At 39.8% G+C, this 16,361-nt stretch overlaps 1 protein-coding gene across 2 annotated transcripts in view; it reads left to right on the top strand.

Moving 5' to 3' along the window:
• The first annotated feature begins 6,098 nt into the window (after window positions 1-6,098).
• Smarca1 (SWI/SNF related, matrix associated, actin dependent regulator of chromatin, subfamily a, member 1) overlaps window positions 6,099-16,361 on the top strand; it is an 82,175-nt gene continuing 71,912 nt past the window's right edge. Inside the window, exons 1-5 of one of the 2 annotated variants that reach the window (XM_041646830.1) lie at window positions 6,099-6,382; window positions 12,099-12,185; window positions 15,348-15,514; window positions 15,809-15,909; window positions 16,017-16,117. In XM_041646830.1, the coding sequence (XP_041502764.1) occupies window positions 6,209-6,382; window positions 12,099-12,185; window positions 15,348-15,514; window positions 15,809-15,909; window positions 16,017-16,117 (630 nt within the window). In that variant the 5' untranslated portion in view covers window positions 6,099-6,208. Of the gene's footprint in view, window positions 6,383-12,098; window positions 12,201-15,347; window positions 15,515-15,808; window positions 15,910-16,016; window positions 16,118-16,361 lie in introns of both variants that reach the window. The other variant, XM_041646829.1, reaches the window with a different exon arrangement.

Genomic DNA, 16,361 nt, shown 5'->3' with positions numbered 1-16,361 from the left:
TTTGCCTTCAGAAATGTTCAGTTGCACTAAATTGCCGACCCTTAAAATGATAATAGGCTCAATTAACTTGGCAACTGCTTAGGGCTAACTTCCAGCCAGGGCTTTCTTTATATTCTTGGCTCAATCTGAAGTTGAAGTGTTAACTTGAGTTTTTGTCTTTTTGTTAATTAGCATTCACTGATTGCAATTTTGCGCACCAAGACCATCTAAATGTTTATTTTTTAAAATATTTTTCATCCATCTTTATTCTGCATCTTTGTTAACCACTTTAAGTTACTTGTTATCGTATCTGTTTTATCTGATATAAAGCTGAGGGCAGAAAGTTTGACTAACTGGATAGAATTGGAACTCCAAGCTTTTGAACTACCGTATCAAAGCCAACCGCTCTGCTGCCAGGAATAATTTTTACCATGCATATTGTGTCTTTAATAAGCCCAGTTTATATAATTTAGCATGTTTCATGTTTTAGAGTATTATGGACGGATTGAATTTCAGGATTAGAAAGCATGTGAGAAATTTGTTATATCTTTTTCTTGACCTATGTTTTATATGCTAATTTCTAAAAGTAGAAAAATCTTTATAAACATATGGCTTAAAATGGTTACAGTTAAAAGCAGTTCCTCACCCAGATCACCTTTATTGTAATCAGTAAAATAATTTCTGTTGTTTCTGCTGCTTTACCCACCATGGCCATATTGTTTCTTTAGGATAAAATGCTATTGTTTGTCTCATTATATAGCCCAGGCTGACCCTAATCTCTCCAACTTCTAGCTTCATCCTTCTGTGATTATTGGTATATGCTACCACAGTCCTGTGTTCCTTTCTAGCTCATACTTCTGGCTTCGAGCAACTTTTTGATTTTCATCGTTTACCATTTTCTTTCTTCTTTATGTAAAGAAGCAACCTTATCAAGGAAAACTGATATAATAGAAAGTTTTAAAAAAAAAAACCCGAGTCTGGCAGTGGTGGTGCATACCCTTAATCCCCGTACTCTGGAAGCAGAGTCAGGTCGATCTCTGTGGGTTTGTGGCCAGCCTAGACTACAAAGTGAATTCCAGGACAGCCAGAGCTATTGCACAGAGAAACTCTGTCTCGAAAAACAAAAACAAACAAAAACAAACAAACAAATCCCCCCCAAACCTAGATGCAATAGAAAAACTGTCTCCCGTGATCCTACCAACCACATTACTGTAACTACTGGTAACATTTGGAGCAGGACTTTTCAATAGTCACATAAATCCTTTCTTTGCTTTTTTTCCCCCTGAAATAAGAACAATCTATTCTTGACTTTCCTTTATAGTCAGCTGAATAGTAAGAGAATATTTCTGTGCATAATCATTCTTTTTTTTAAAAAAAATTTGTTATTTATTTATTTATTTTTATTTTATAATTTATGAGTGTTTCCCTGCATGTAAGTGCATCATATGAATACAGTGCCCATGTAGGCCAGAAGAGGACGTCAGATCCCTTAGAACTGGAGTTACAGATGGTTGTGAGCCATCACGTGGATTCTGGGAGTTGAACTGGGTCCTCTAAACAGCAGCCAGTGCTGTTATCCACTGAACCATCTCTCCAGGCCCCACAGAACCATTCTTTATGTTTGTTTAGTATTTCATTTATGAATGTGTTCTACAATTGTTTTCCAATCCCTTCTTAAATACCTAAGTTGTATTTAAGAAACCCTTAGGGTTTCCCCACTCTGCAGTAACTGTCCTAAGAATCAATACTATTTGGGTAATTTAGAGGAAACACCAGGGAGATAGGTGACAGGAATATTTTTCAGTTATTTTCTCAATATAATTTCACTATCAAGGAAAAAGCCCCATGAAGAACAGGGAACTTGATAAAGATGAAATGGGGAAAAATGAGATGTTGAATGAGTTTGGAATTTGGATCTGGCTTATGACACTTACTAGCTATGGAATCTTAGATGAATTATTTAATGTCCTTAAATTTCCATGTTTTCATCTGTGAAAGAGATATGCTGATTTTTATTTGATGAAATTATTAGGAGCTAAAGGTAATATCAGATAGTAAGGACGTAGCATACCACGGTTCAGGGAACACTGCAGAAGAGAAAAACAGGGATGGAAAAGCCTAAGGGTATGGTGATGTGCAGCAGAGAGATGTCTTCAGGGTATGTCATAGTCATTGCCATGAGGCTGGGACTACATGCATAAGGCCTGCACAAGCCTGAGACCATAAACCTTTCTTCATGGATGGAAGATGGGTCCACAAGGTTCTGTCTCCCCACAAGGAACTCCTGGCTATTAAAAGTTGTTGGATGTAGGGGTGTCATTTTCTTTAGGGGGGTAAGCCTTGCTTTACCCTTGCTTTAATAAATAACTTTCTATCTATGCGTGGGTAGAACTTCAACAATAACTTCTTCTTCATCTTTCTCCTCCTCCTCCCCCTCCTCCCCCTCCTCCTCCCCTTCCTCCTCTTCCTTCCCCTCCTCCTCTTTCCCCTCCTCCTCCTCCCCCCTCCTTCTTTTTGAGACAGGGTTTCTCTGTGTAATAGTTCTGACTGTCCAGGATTGCTTCTTTCTGCCTCCCAAGTGCTGGATTAGCGTGAGTAAAACTTCTAATTCAGCTCAGTGGGTCACACACGAAGACAGACAGGAAAGTAAAATGTGAGTTTCTTTGAAAGGAAAGGTTCCAGCAAGAGAAAGGCTATAAGACAGGAGAATGGAGGTGAACATGACTCAAATTCATTACATAAATGCACAAAACTGCAAAAATGCATAAAATGAAAACAAATTTACTGCAGAAAAGCTTAAATAAACTAAAAAGGAAGGAATTCAGTACACTACCTGATACACTATAAGGTGGTTAAGAAGTGTTGCTATTCGATAAAATCATTAATTTTCCTTAATACTGTCAGCACCAAGGGCATATGGCTTTAAAAATGCCACTACCGTAAATTAAAAAAAAAAAAAAAAGGTGAGAGAGAGTTTTGGTTCAAGCAAACTGGTATCATAGTTGCAACCAGGATACTGTGACTAGAATTCTGTGTACTAGCTTCTAAAGATAATGATGTGCTTTGAAGCCACCATCTGGGCCCCATGACAAATTTTAGATACAGGATAAGAGAAGGAACATAAGGCCCTTGAAGTGGCCTTTAGGAACTTAGTGAAAAAATTGAATAGCATGTGTGAACATGCATTCTTGTAATTACTGGAAAAAGTATTGCCCTGTTAAAGCAACAACAGCACAGCTTCTAGGATGCTCATATCTGCCAAGATAGACATTAGCACAGGAGGTGAGATTAATTTCCAGATTACGACATCCACGTGGCTTCCTTTTTTTATAAACATTTGCCTTGTGCTCCAACCCTAATGGAACAGTGCAATTAAAGACCATTTCACAAGTTCCTATTAGGGTGGAGGAGAAACAGATAGAGCAGAGTATAGAGAATCATAAGTGAGGGGACTTGAACAAAGTCTCCAGATCAGGAGTGTAGGCAGCTTCCCAAATAGGAGGGTACGTGCTTTGTAAATACCAGCTGTTGCTATAAGCCAAAGGCCAATATTTACATGAATCCTGTGGCAAAGTCTATTGACTGAGCATCCACCTTCCCAGGCAAATTTGTATACTTGTGCGCCCTTTCAGCCATCCTGTCTTAAAAAAGATTGATCACCTTATACATATGTGAGAAATTGCCAAAGTAAAAAAACGTTATATCCCCCCCCAACCTCAAATCACTTCCCAGATTCTTCTCTTGGAATGTGGAACACATATTCACACAGAAAAAGACGTCCTGATGAAAGTGTATTTAATACATGGTGTACCAGAAACATTGTATGGGAGCAATAAGCAATATGGTACCTTAAAAACAGGAGCACAGAAAAAGAAAACAAATACTTCTTGGAGCTTTCTTATCTTTCTACAAGCTGCAGGCAGCAAAAGTGGGAATTCTATTTTCTCTCAGTTTGCATGAAAACTGCAATTCTGAATGAAATTCAAATGAAAAATGCAGTTTGAATGAAAAGAAAAAGAAAAGAAGGAAAGAAAAAAATGCTCTGCTTCCTCTGTTTGATAGGTATGTATATACAGCCTACCTTTTCCTTTCAGGTCTTCTGTAATTTGTCTACCAAAGGACCTTAATGATTGATCGAGGAGATTGTACATGCAGGGGGGAAGGGATAAGAACTCGTATTCCTTAATGTCTTTTAATAGAAAATATATTTTAATAGAAAATTCATTTCTAATGGTCAGTTAGTCGACTTAATGTCCCTCTCCATCTCCTTTAATGGAATCTGATACTTCAGGAATACCAGCACTCTTTATCCTGAGACACTCAATGTCCATTGGGTAGTGCATGTCTATACTTCACTAAGAAATGTCATCAGTGGACTGGGGTGGAGGGATTCACACATAATGACGGTAAAATGAGATGATACCATCATCAGATTCTTTTTCTTTTTTTTATTTATTCATTATGTATACAATATTCTGTCTGTATGCCTGCAGGCCAGAAGAGGACACCAAACCTCATTACAGATGGTTGTAAGCCACCATGTGGTTACTGGGAATTGAACTCAGGACCTTTGGAAGAGCAGGCAATGCTCTTAACCTTTGAGCCATCTCTCCAGCCCCAGATTCTTTTTCCCATTCTTTGGCACACTCCTTCGGTCACTGGCTTCTTCTTTGCCTCCTTTTCTGTGTTTAAAATTAGACCATGAAATGGAGCATGGTTGCTAATGCCTGTAATTTTAGGGATTGAGAGGCTGAGGCAGGAGATCTGCTACAAAATAAAGGTCAGCTAGACTTGAAGAGCAAGACCCTACCTCAAAGGAGAGAGGTGGGAGAGAGAAAAGGTGAGAGGGAAAGAGAGAGATGCACCGAGCAACACATACATACACAGAGACACAGAGAGACACACAGAGTCAGAGCAACAAGACCTAGTTTAGGGACACAATTTCACATCCACATTAATCCACAATCTTAATTCACATTAAGGCACAAGTGACCAGATACAGATATATTTGGGGTCATCTGATTGCTATGTTACTATTTACACAAACCACCGCTTATTTTAGATGTGTTGTTTAGGGAGGTCTGCTGATGGACATTAACCATGTGACACAGTTACTTTGGAAAGCAGTTGCTTCATTTTGGAAACAGTATGCTTTGTGATTGTTTGGTATACTGTTTCTTACATGTTCTGTTGTCTGTCATTTCTAGTGACTGAACTTTAAAGGATAGGATGTCAATCTCCCCACTGTTTATAAATAATAAGGGGACATAAAAGCAATAATTAATAGTCGTGTTTATATACACGTGCACCTTTTACAAAATACATTCAGCGATCATTGATTAATAACAAGGATATGAGCGGAACAGAAGCAAAAAAAAATCATAGCTGTTTAATTCAATGACCAATATCAGGTAACCTATCACAAGTTGCCCTAGGTTTTGTGGAAGACTTTGACATTATCTCCTTTGAATTTTAAGATTCAGGGGTGCATTCAAAAGAAGGACTCCTGAGTGTTGGCCATCTGAGGAAACCAGGGTGGAAAGTGGAACATATATTCATAAAATCTCTGTCAGGTTTTGCCTTCTGAGGGAGTATTTGCCATCGAGTGATTCAAGTTCTTTTTCAGCAGAGTTTCTGAAGGTTGAGTGTATACTATCTAATTCTCCCAGAAACCTGCAAAAGGGCAGTCCCCAGAGGGGGTCTGGGCTTTTGCAGTGCAGTCATTGGCTGAGGAGTTCTTTATGCAAGGAGGGGGAGAACACACCAAGGCACAGAGGTGCAGAATAGGTAGGGCAGATTTGAGGGAAAGAGAATTTCTTTTGCACACATCTGTGAGGGAAACTCAGGCTCACTGTTGGGGGCATATGGAAAAGTAGAATTTTTAAGGGGCCATGAGCTGTGTGGGTTTCGTCTGCCACCCCTGTGTGCACCCCACATTCAGGCAACAGTTAGTTGGTCGTGTGGGACCAGCCCGGGCTCTGGGTGGGGAGGGGGAGTCTCGCGATTGGTGAGGGGGGGCGGAGGGGGAGGGTGATGGGGGGAGGCCATGACGTAGGGTGGGTGGACGGAAGTGGGGCAGGGTTGAGGGTTATTTAAAGAAGGTGGGGGGCGAGCGAAGGGGTTGGAAGCTAGTATTCCCTACCCCTGCTCTATCTAGCTCTTCCTAGCGCAGCCACTGCAACCGCCCAGGAGCCTCCCTTCTCCCCTTCATCTTTCCCGCTCCAACGCCATGGAGCCCGACACGGCCACAGAGGCAGCCACCGTGGCAACCTCGGATGCCAGAGCCACAATCTTGGTCCTAGAGGATGAGCAGCCCGGGCCGTCCACCTTTAAGGAGGAGGGAGCGGCTGCCGCCTCCACGGAAGCCACCTTGGCCACTGAGAAGGGCGAGAAGAAGAAGGAGGTAAATAGGAAAGGGGTGTGTGCGCGCGCTCTGTGTGTGCTGGTCACATCCTGTGCCTGGCCCCTCATAGGGGCCCAAATCCTGACCTTTTGGCGCCGACAGGTACCGCGATTCCTGCAGGGATGGGGGCAGCAGGGCGGCAGAACCATTTAGCATTCCTTCCCCTCCCCCTTTCCTGCCGGCCGCCTGCTGGGCGGGGGCAGGGCAGGGCGAGGGCGCGGCAGGATAGCGGGGTGTTTGCTCCTGAGCCTCGAGTTTTCCTATCCCCAGGTCCTCCACCTTTCCGGAACTGGGGAAACGGTATGGGGGGGGGGGGGATGGGGCTGTGCAGGAAAAAGCCTCCGCCTCTCCCTTTCCTCGCTTGTTCTCCAATCCTACCCCCCTCTTCCCGTCGGCCTCTGCCTGGGAAATCTGGGCCTTTCAGTCCCACCGTAGCTGAAGGGGGTTTGACTGGGGCTTATATTTGTAATTTAAATTTCAAGGTGCTGGTGGTAGAGGGAGCAGTACGGGGAAGGGGAAAATGGTTGGAAGAGAATGCTTTCTTTAATTGGCACTGTCTTTGGGATTACAGAAATAAAAAAAAAATAATCCCCCTTGTTCCTTTGATCCCCCGCCTCATGGTGAGGAGGGGGTGTCATGTCAAGAAAACAACCTCTCCGGGGTTTACCTTACAATCCTCACACCGAGGAACCATGCTTGCTGTCTTAGGAAAATGTCCAATCTTTGCACCCTCACCCTCTTCTGCCCCGCCCCTGGTGGTAGAGTGTTTTGCCCCAGGCCACCCAGATGAAACCCCTCCCCCCCCACCTCCCGCCTCCACACACACATCTGGCCTGGTCTTCCAGCCTTTCACTTCCCTTGCCTACTGGGGCACCATTCACTCCTGGACACAGGCAATTGTTTTTTTTTTTTTTTTGTCAATTTGTTGTAAAGTCCGAGTCTGTACAATGAACTACTCCTGATACACGCACGAGAAGGAGCCGCTGCCAGTCACACCTATTACAGGCCAATCCAGGAAGCAGGTATTATTTCACATGAATATGCAAGTAAAACTATAAAATGCTTCGAAAACTGATGTTAAAGGAGAGGATGGAGTGTAAGAAGTTTTGATGTCTAATAAAATTGCAGACCAGATCGTATATAGGTGGATGTTTTTCTGTTTATGACATACACAATGATTTAAAAAATGGTGGGTAATTGAAATCATGCTTTAGAGATCTCAAGTGGGTTGGTATGAGTCATTATACAATACTATGCGACTAGACGGACAGCTTTGGGAGGAGAGGAGCACCTTTTCGCCTTGAATTGGAAGAGTGATGCTAAATCCTAGCAGTTCCTTAAGCCACTCAGTTTACTGTTACAAAGTCGACTAAGCAGAAGACAACTGTAGTGCTAAGTGAAAACCATGGGAGATACTGGATGGAAGATGTGTGTAATACCTGGATCAATAACACAACATTGATGATTAAATCTGGGTCAAATACCATGTATCAAAGTTCAGAAATGTATCTAGTGCCTTTTATTCCCTGGACTGGTAAATATAAGTGCTAACAATTTCCTCTTCCTCCTCCTCCTCCTCCTCCTCCTCCTCCTCCTCCTCCTCCTCCTCCTCCTCTTCTTCTTCTTCTTCTTCTTCTTCTTCTTCTTCTTCTTCTTCTTCTTCTTCTTCTTCTTCTTCTTCTTCTTCTTCTTCAAAATTTCCACCTCCTCCCCTCCTCCCATTTCCCTCCCCTCCCCCCACTTCCCCTCCCCCTCCCTCTCCAGTCCAAAGAGCAGTTAGGGTTCCCTGCCCTGTGGGAAGTCCAAGGTCCTCCCCCCTCCATCCAGGTCTAGGAAGGTGAGCATCCAAACAGACTAGGCTCCCACAAAGCCAGTACATGCAGTAGGATCAAAACCCAGTCCCATTGTCCTTGGCTTCTCAGTCAGCACTCATTGTCTGCCAAGTTCAGAGAGTCCGGTTTGATCACATGCTCCATCAGTCCCAGTTCAGCTCCCATTAGATCAGTCCCAACGTCTCAGTGGGTGGGTGCACCCCTCGTGGTCCTGACTTCCTTGCTCATCTTCTCCCTCCTTCTGCTCCTCATTGGGACCTTGGGAGCTCAGTCCAGTGCTCCAATGTGGGTCTCTGTCTCTATCTCCATCCATGGTTAGATGAAGGTTCTATGGTGATATGCAACATATTCATCAGTATGGCTATATGATAGGGCCATTTCAGGCTCCCTCTGGTCAGCTGCCCAAGGAACTAGCTAGGGGCATCTCCTTGGACACCTGGGAACCCCTCTAGAGTCAAGTCTCTTGCCAACCCTAAAATAGCTCCCTTAATTAAGATATATACTTCCCTGCTCCCATATCTACCCTTCCTCCATCCCAACCCTCCCATTCCCCCAAGCTCTCCCCATCCTCCCCTTCTCACTTCTTCTTCTTCTTCTTCTTCTTCTTCTTCTTCTTCTTCTTCTTCTTCTTCTTCTTCTTCTTCTTCTTCTTCTTCTTCTTCTTCTTCTTCTTCTTCTTCTTCTTCTTCTTCTTCTTCTTCTTCTTCTTCTTCCTCTTCTTCTTCTCCTCCTCCTCCTCCTTTTCCTCCTCCTCCTCTTCCTTCTCCTTCTCCCTCCTTCCTCTTCCTCCTCTCCCCTCCTCTTCCCCCCTCATCCTCCCCTCGCCTTCTTCCCCCCTCCTTCTTCTTCCTTCTTTTTTTGGAAAGTAGCCAATGCTGAATTTTGAAACTGTATAAGTTTTTGGATTTTCATTGTGAAAAGACTGGGGATCAATAAAGTATATTTACAAAACATGAAGTGTATTGCTGTATGCTCATGAACATATACTGCTCTGGTGGAACCTCATTTGTCCCTTCAGGATAGAAGCTGCATTTCCTGGGTCTCCAAAGTTTCCTATTTTGGTCAATATTTTCTTTTTTTTTTAATTTTTCAGTTGTCTCTAAAAGCTTAGATTGGGGTAGCCATGAGGAATAGAATGTGGGTCCCGCTAGCCAGGTAACACACTAGGCCTGTACATACCCGAAGACCTTATTTCTGAGGGTGACAGAGCTAGAAAGATTGCGGGGACGTGGTGGTTATAAGCCTAGTGGAAAAAAGACAGCCCTTGGTTGAGAGAGAGAGACACTGCCTCAAAGGAATAAGTAAAAAGCAATAGAGGAGGAATCTTGATGCTCTCTTCTGTTCCCCACACTTGATGCATGGCACCTTCACACTCATATGTGCATACAGCCAAGCAAATGTATGGAAACACACACACATATGTATATATCTATATATCTATATATATATATACACACACACACCTTTTAAAAATGTTATGTATATTTTGAACTACCTTGAATCTGGAAGAAGTACACATTTATTCTTTCCTCATTGTCGTTGGTTATTATACTTTGACAGTGATACCAAGCCAGCTGACATTAAGCAGCTTGTTTCCCCTCAACTAAATAACCATTTCTCAGACTTTTTACAAAAGTAATAATAGCTTCTAATTATTTCCCCTTCTAATATTTTTTTGTCTCCTCAGCAGCAGGGTATTTACTTTTACTTTTTAAAGATTTCATCTACTTTAATCAGAAAGAATTTGTCTATTGTATAGGACATAGCATTTAAAGCATCTGTAAAATACAAAAATATCAGTGATACTTAACCCTAGGAAGAAGGGATGCTGCTATAGAGAACAGGATTTCAGTTTGGAGCTCTGCCATGTCTTCCTGGTCTCCATGGTACACCTTGGTTTAGTAGTCTTTACTATGTCATTTGGTAATGCTTTCATTCCTTTAAGTGTACAATGAGATAGACTTGGATAGAGCTGTTAGTGAACTGATTGTGACAGCCCACACAGGGTTATTTTTTCTTCTGGTTCCTGAAAATATTAAAAAAATTTGTTTTGGATAGTAGTGTCAATAAAGTGATTACCCATATCTTTTAATAGTACTACTCAAGATGAGGGATTCATATAGTGTGTGATTAGTTTTTTAAGCACAGAAGTAATTAATAAAATGTTTTTTCTGAGATGTAATCTTCTGAAAGTGAAGTTTATTTCCCATATATATGTATATATATATATTTGTATATATATGTATATATATTTGATGAGGTACTTATTGTTTTAAAACTTGAAAACTCCACCTCATTAACCTTTTAAGATACAAGTGTGAATTTTTTTAAAAGACTTATTTATTCATGTATTTTATGTATATTTTGATATCTAAAATTTTGTTGCTTTGAAAATGAGACTTGTAGTATATGTGACTTTTTTGGTTTTTTTTTTTCAGGGTTTTAGAGAAACAGGGTCTCTCCACATAGCCATGGCGTTCCTGGAACTCACTCTGTGGACCAGGCTGGCCTTGAATTCATAGAAATCTGCCTACCTCTGCCTCCTGAGTGCTGGGACTAGAGGCATGCATCATGGCTTCCACATATGTGATATGTTGAATGTATGCTCTTCAGAGTGTCTTTCTCAGTTTCTAGTCCAGTCCACCCAGAATTTCATTCAAGCCAGCTCACATAGTTGATCACTGCACATAAGATGCTGCCTATCTCTATAGATAGGTATTCTGTGATCAGTGCTCCAGAGTAGGCCTCTGACCATGGTCGAGTTCCATAATCTCTGAATTTCCTCAAAATAAAACTTTTAGCAAATGTTGGAAGACAGTCATGAATTATTGGAGGCATTTTATTTTCTTGTTTAAGGCCACATTCTGGTGCTGAATTACTATGGAAGATTTCAGAGATAGCTGGACAAAAGCGGTGATAAAAGTGACCTCCCTCAATTCTTTTGTTTTCATAAAAAGATTTGTACTTTAATTTCTGCAAAGTTTATGTTCAAATTCAAGTATTCTTGGTATTCATCTTGATGAATAGATTCTTGTTTTTGTTATTTTATCTTTTAATTTCTCTCAGAGAAGGATATTTACTGTAGGTACATTCTGATACTTAAATCAATAGGCTTGTTTTTTCATAAGATGTTGACCCTGTTTTGGCAGGTTATTTTAGACTTCTCATTGCTAATTGATGCTAGTGTTCACTAAATTATAGCATTAAAATATCAGCATTTAATAGAGAATAGCTCTGATGAATCACTTGAATAAAATGTTTTTGTAACATAGCCAGAATAGTTTTCTTTCCAGAGGAAATAAAGTGACCAGTTTGAAGCTGTACTATTGGATTATTTTAAGTGTATGAGATCATGTCACACTATATAAAAACGTACATGCTTTAATTAGTCTAGGACAACAAATTTCAAAAGTGTCGTTTCAGAAACAGCAGCCAGAGTCTTTTATTCTGAAAGTCTGGCTGGTTTCCAGTACATAAAGAAGTGTTTGGGAGGGTTATTATTTACATTTCTTGAATTCTTTGGTTTGTGGTTGAGCATTTGCCTGTTCAGGATTTCTAAGTCTGCTATTTTATGGTTACACATTTCTTCTGCTTTAATTAAAAAAAAATAGACAATAAGGATTAGTGTTTTATTTTTGGTTTTTATTCTAATTAATGCCATCTCTCTGATATTTCAGTGTTGTCATTGGACCTCAGGTGCACAGAACTGGATTAATCATAAGCCCTGCTTCATAACTCGCTCTCCTCATTGCCCCATGCACGTCCCTCAGTGATTTATTTATCACGTTATTTAATTACTTTTGGCTTTCTTTAAGGAAGAACATGGACAAGCTTAAAGACCTTGCTTTGCAATTGACTGATATTTATTTCCTTTGAAATTCTAGAAAACCACTTCTCCATTTCAACTCAAACTTGCTGCTAAAACTTCCAAATCTGAAAAGGAAATGGACCCAGAATATGAAGAGAAAATGGTAAATATGCCCTTGGTAAGGTAGTGACCACTGTAATTCTCTTTTTGTGTGTGTGTGTGTTGTTTGTTTGTTTGTTTGTTTGTAGACTGGTCTGGTTTATATACTTGCAGGCAGAAGTTCTTGAACTTGTGATTCTCTCTCCAGCTTTAGCATCCTGATTTCTGTGATTATTAGTTCCCCCATACGTGGCTTATAGTTAATTTTATAGTGATATGAAAGATGAAAAAGATTTGTCTGTTTATGACTCAATCAAATTTCTGAGTACAAATGTGATTTGAAACATTAAATTGTCACAAGTGTGTATCTATGTGTGTATGTATGTGTGTGCGTAGATCAGATGTGGACGTCAGTTATCTTCCTCAGGCATCTTATTTTTTTTGATCCTGGCCTCCTTACCCTGAGGATGGATGGGTTTTGGTGGGTTTTTTCCTTAACCATTCTCTCCCTTACTTAATTTTTCCTCACTGTCTTACCAAGAGCTCACAGATTTGGTGAGGCTGAATGGCTAGTGACCTGTAGAGATTCACCCCTCTTTCTTGTCAATGCTGGGAGCATAGGTGAATGCCATTATACCAACCTTTTTATGTGGGTGCTAGGGATCTGACCTCAGGCTGTTATTCTGCTGTGACAAGCACTTTACCCACTGAACCAACTATTACTTTTTATTGAATAAATTAATCTCATTTTCAAAGGAGAAAATTAAGGATTGGGGAAACTATGTGGAATAGTTGAGATGAGAAGCCACATCTCACTTTTGCTCAGTGTTCTTTAGCCAATACTAAGATGCTATAAGGCAAAAATATTTTGTGTGCTCAGTGATGAAGGTATCAGTGGCAATATCTGTGTGGCTTTGTACCCTAAGGGATATGCAGTCATGATTCCAGATCGGTATTTCTCCTTAATTTGTATATAAATGAATACTGTACATCAAGAAAATATGTATTATGGCAATCCATCTTTTGAGGTATATTCAAGCATATTTACCCAATGCATGAAAGTATTACATACTTAAGTAATGTAATCTTATTTGAATGCCATATATTGTTTTATGATTTGTTTAATTTTCAGTCATCGAGACCTGAACAGGTAGTTGGAACTGATTTTTCCCCCAAAGGACTATTTTTGCAGTTTAAAAATAAGCAGAGAGGAAATACATGTTTTAGTTGCTAATAGCTGTTTTACAAGAGCCTGTGCCTTGATGTTTAAGACCACATCTAAGAAGACAGTTAATGTTTTAACAGTTCTAAAAACAACATTCCAGAGAGGATAACACGAAGTATAAAAGTTTTGGCCTCTATCCAGCTCGTCATCTGAATGTATTTTTTTCTAAGTCTTGTATCTATGCTAATGAATGTTCTTATAATTTTCTGGTGTTCTTATTACTTTTTCACCATTAATCAATTATTCTCTGCTGAATGGTCAGAAAGTAACTTTAAAAGAAAACACAAACCAACTTCATCTCTTTATCTAGGATGAGGTACAAGTCTTTAAATCTTTTAAGGTTTTGTAGTAAACACTATTATTTTTAATTTTTTACTATATTTTTTATCAAAAATATTTTTTTACTATATTATAAATATGGTTTTCCCTCCCCTTATTCCTCAGATTCTCCCCAACTCACTTCCTATCCACATCCATACCCCTTCTTTCTCTTTCTTAGAAAATCAACAAGCATCTAAAAAAGTAATAATAAATAAAGGCCATTTATTTTGATGCTACAAGTTATATATAATGCTTCAGAGCTTATTGAATTTTAGACTACACATCATTCAGTACTTAATACAGATTAACTGCTTCTCATATGAGTGTACCAATATTTTTTCTCTAAGCTCTTTTCCCTTGGGTAGAAAGTTTGCATACTAATAACATAAAATAGAATTTCCCAGATCACCACAATTCAAAGCACTGTTTATTGCATTATTGTACCATGACATTGAAATATTTTTTGAGAGCTGCTGATTCCATACTCTAAGATTTCAGTTATTTGCAGCTTGGTAATTCTTTTTTTTTTTAAAAATATTTATTTATTTATTTATTTATTTATTTATTTATTATATATACAATATTCTGTGTGTATGCCTGAAGGCCAGAAGAGGGCACCGGACCTCATTACAGATGGTTGTGAGCCACCATGTGGTTGCTGGGAATTGAACTCAGGACCTTTGGAAGAGCAGGCAATGCTCTTAACCACTGAGCCATCTCTCCAGCCCCCCATACTATAAATTTAACTTTAAGAATTACCAAGCTTGGGGCTGCAGAGATGGCTCAGAGGTTAAGAGCATTGCCTGCTCTTCCAAAGGTCCTGAGTTCAATTCCCAGCAACCACATGGTGGCTCACAAACATCTGTAAAGAGGTCTGGTGCCCTCTTCTGGCCTGCAGGCATACACACAGACAGAATATTGTATACATAATAAATAAATAAAATAAATTATAGTATGTATATATCATCATTTACATGTGTTTATTTATTTATTTTTAGTTTCTTGAGAAAACGTCTCTCTGTGTAGTCCTGGTTGTACTAAAGCTTGTTATGTGGACCAGCATGGCTTTGATCTCACAAAAAAAAAGCCTCCTGTCTCTGCCTTCCAAGTGCTGGAATTAAATGTGTGTGCCACAACTGGCCCCAATTTATATGTGTTTCTATGTTTATGGCATTATAATTGACATTTAATTTTCTATTATTAAGGAAAAGAGAATCATATTTTAGAAAGACAAATGAGTCATATTTTCTAATTTTGACTTTTTGATCCTTTTGTCATATTTTGACACCGGGACTTGAACTCTCGGCCTTGGCGCACGCACCATCCAATGCCAAGGGTATACATCTTTGGGGAGCATTTAATAAATCTGTCAGGTCATTTTTCTTCTGTTCAAACTGTTTGAAATAGCATTTTAAACTGTGGTTACTTACAAGCTGTTGAAGCTTGGCAGTGTTCCTTGCTCATTCTGTGCCTTCAATTTCTCATCTGTAAAATGGTTCTGACACTAGTGATTACCTCCTGGATTTCGGAAGGGGATTCGGTACATTAGCTTGGTAAGAGCACTAAGGATATTGCATGAGTTAAGCAGAATATAAATGTTTGCTAAATAACTTTGAATAAAAAGTTATAATCTAAAATATAAAAGAAAATCTTTCCTTTTTCCTCCCTTTTGTAAATTAGAAAGCAGATCGAGCAAAGAGATTTGAGTTTTTACTGAAGCAGACAGAACTTTTTGCACATTTTATTCAACCTTCAGCACAGAAGTCTCCAACATCTCCTCTCACCATGAAACTGGCGCGTCCTCGAGTAAAGAAAGATGACAAGCAGACCTCGGTTTTGGCTGGAGAGTATGCACCCTTCTCTTCTCTCTACTTTCTTCCCCCTCTTTATGCCTCCCCCTTCCCATTCCATTTTCTCAGTATAACTATATAAAAATATGATTGTTGGCAATATAAATATGTCTTGGAGACAACAATATTTGTTTTTTTTCCTTTACCAGAACTTAATTAGTTAAAAATGTAGACTGCTTCTAGCACATTCTATGCCAGACACCAGATAACACATTCCTTTTTCATAAAAGTAGTTAGGAAACCTAACTTAGTTGGTGCTTCAGCATTGGTGTTTTTTTCCCCCCGCCTTAGCTATCGCCACAGGCGCACAGAACAAGAAGAAGATGAAGAACTGCTGTCAGAGAGTAGGAAAACATCAAATGTGTGTGTTAGATTTGAGGTTTCACCTTCCTGTGAGTACTTCATCACAGTCACGGCTCCTTTAGCAGTTCCTTTTGAGAAAAACAAATTTCCTGAGTATCCTAGCAGAGTATGAGAGGTTCTTCATTTTTATTTTCAGATGTGAAAGGTGGACCCCTGCGAGATTATCAGATTCGAGGACTGAACTGGTTGATTTCTTTGTATGAAAATGGAGTCAATGGTATTTTAGCTGACGAAATGGTAAGGCGCTGGTATTTGAAATATGTTCTGAGTTACTCAAAGTTTTTAATGTAAATTTGAACGACCTCTGCTGGGATTCCCTATACCTGGAAACTTTACTTAGTGGAAAAATGATTCACTTTTTAGCTTTATTTATTTTCCTTTATGTTTGTGAGTGTCTGGCCTGCCTGTATGTGTACCATGTGTCTGCAGTGCCTGGGGAGGCGAGAAGTGAGCATCAGATCCCCTGGAACTGGAGATATGA

This window comes from Microtus oregoni, unplaced genomic scaffold (assembly GCF_018167655.1).
Source record: "Microtus oregoni isolate MIOR12 unplaced genomic scaffold, Mior012 000146F_ref0000122, whole genome shotgun sequence".
Lineage (NCBI taxonomy): Eukaryota > Metazoa > Chordata > Mammalia > Rodentia > Cricetidae > Microtus > Microtus oregoni.
This window is presented reverse-complemented; position numbering and strand designations above follow the sequence as displayed.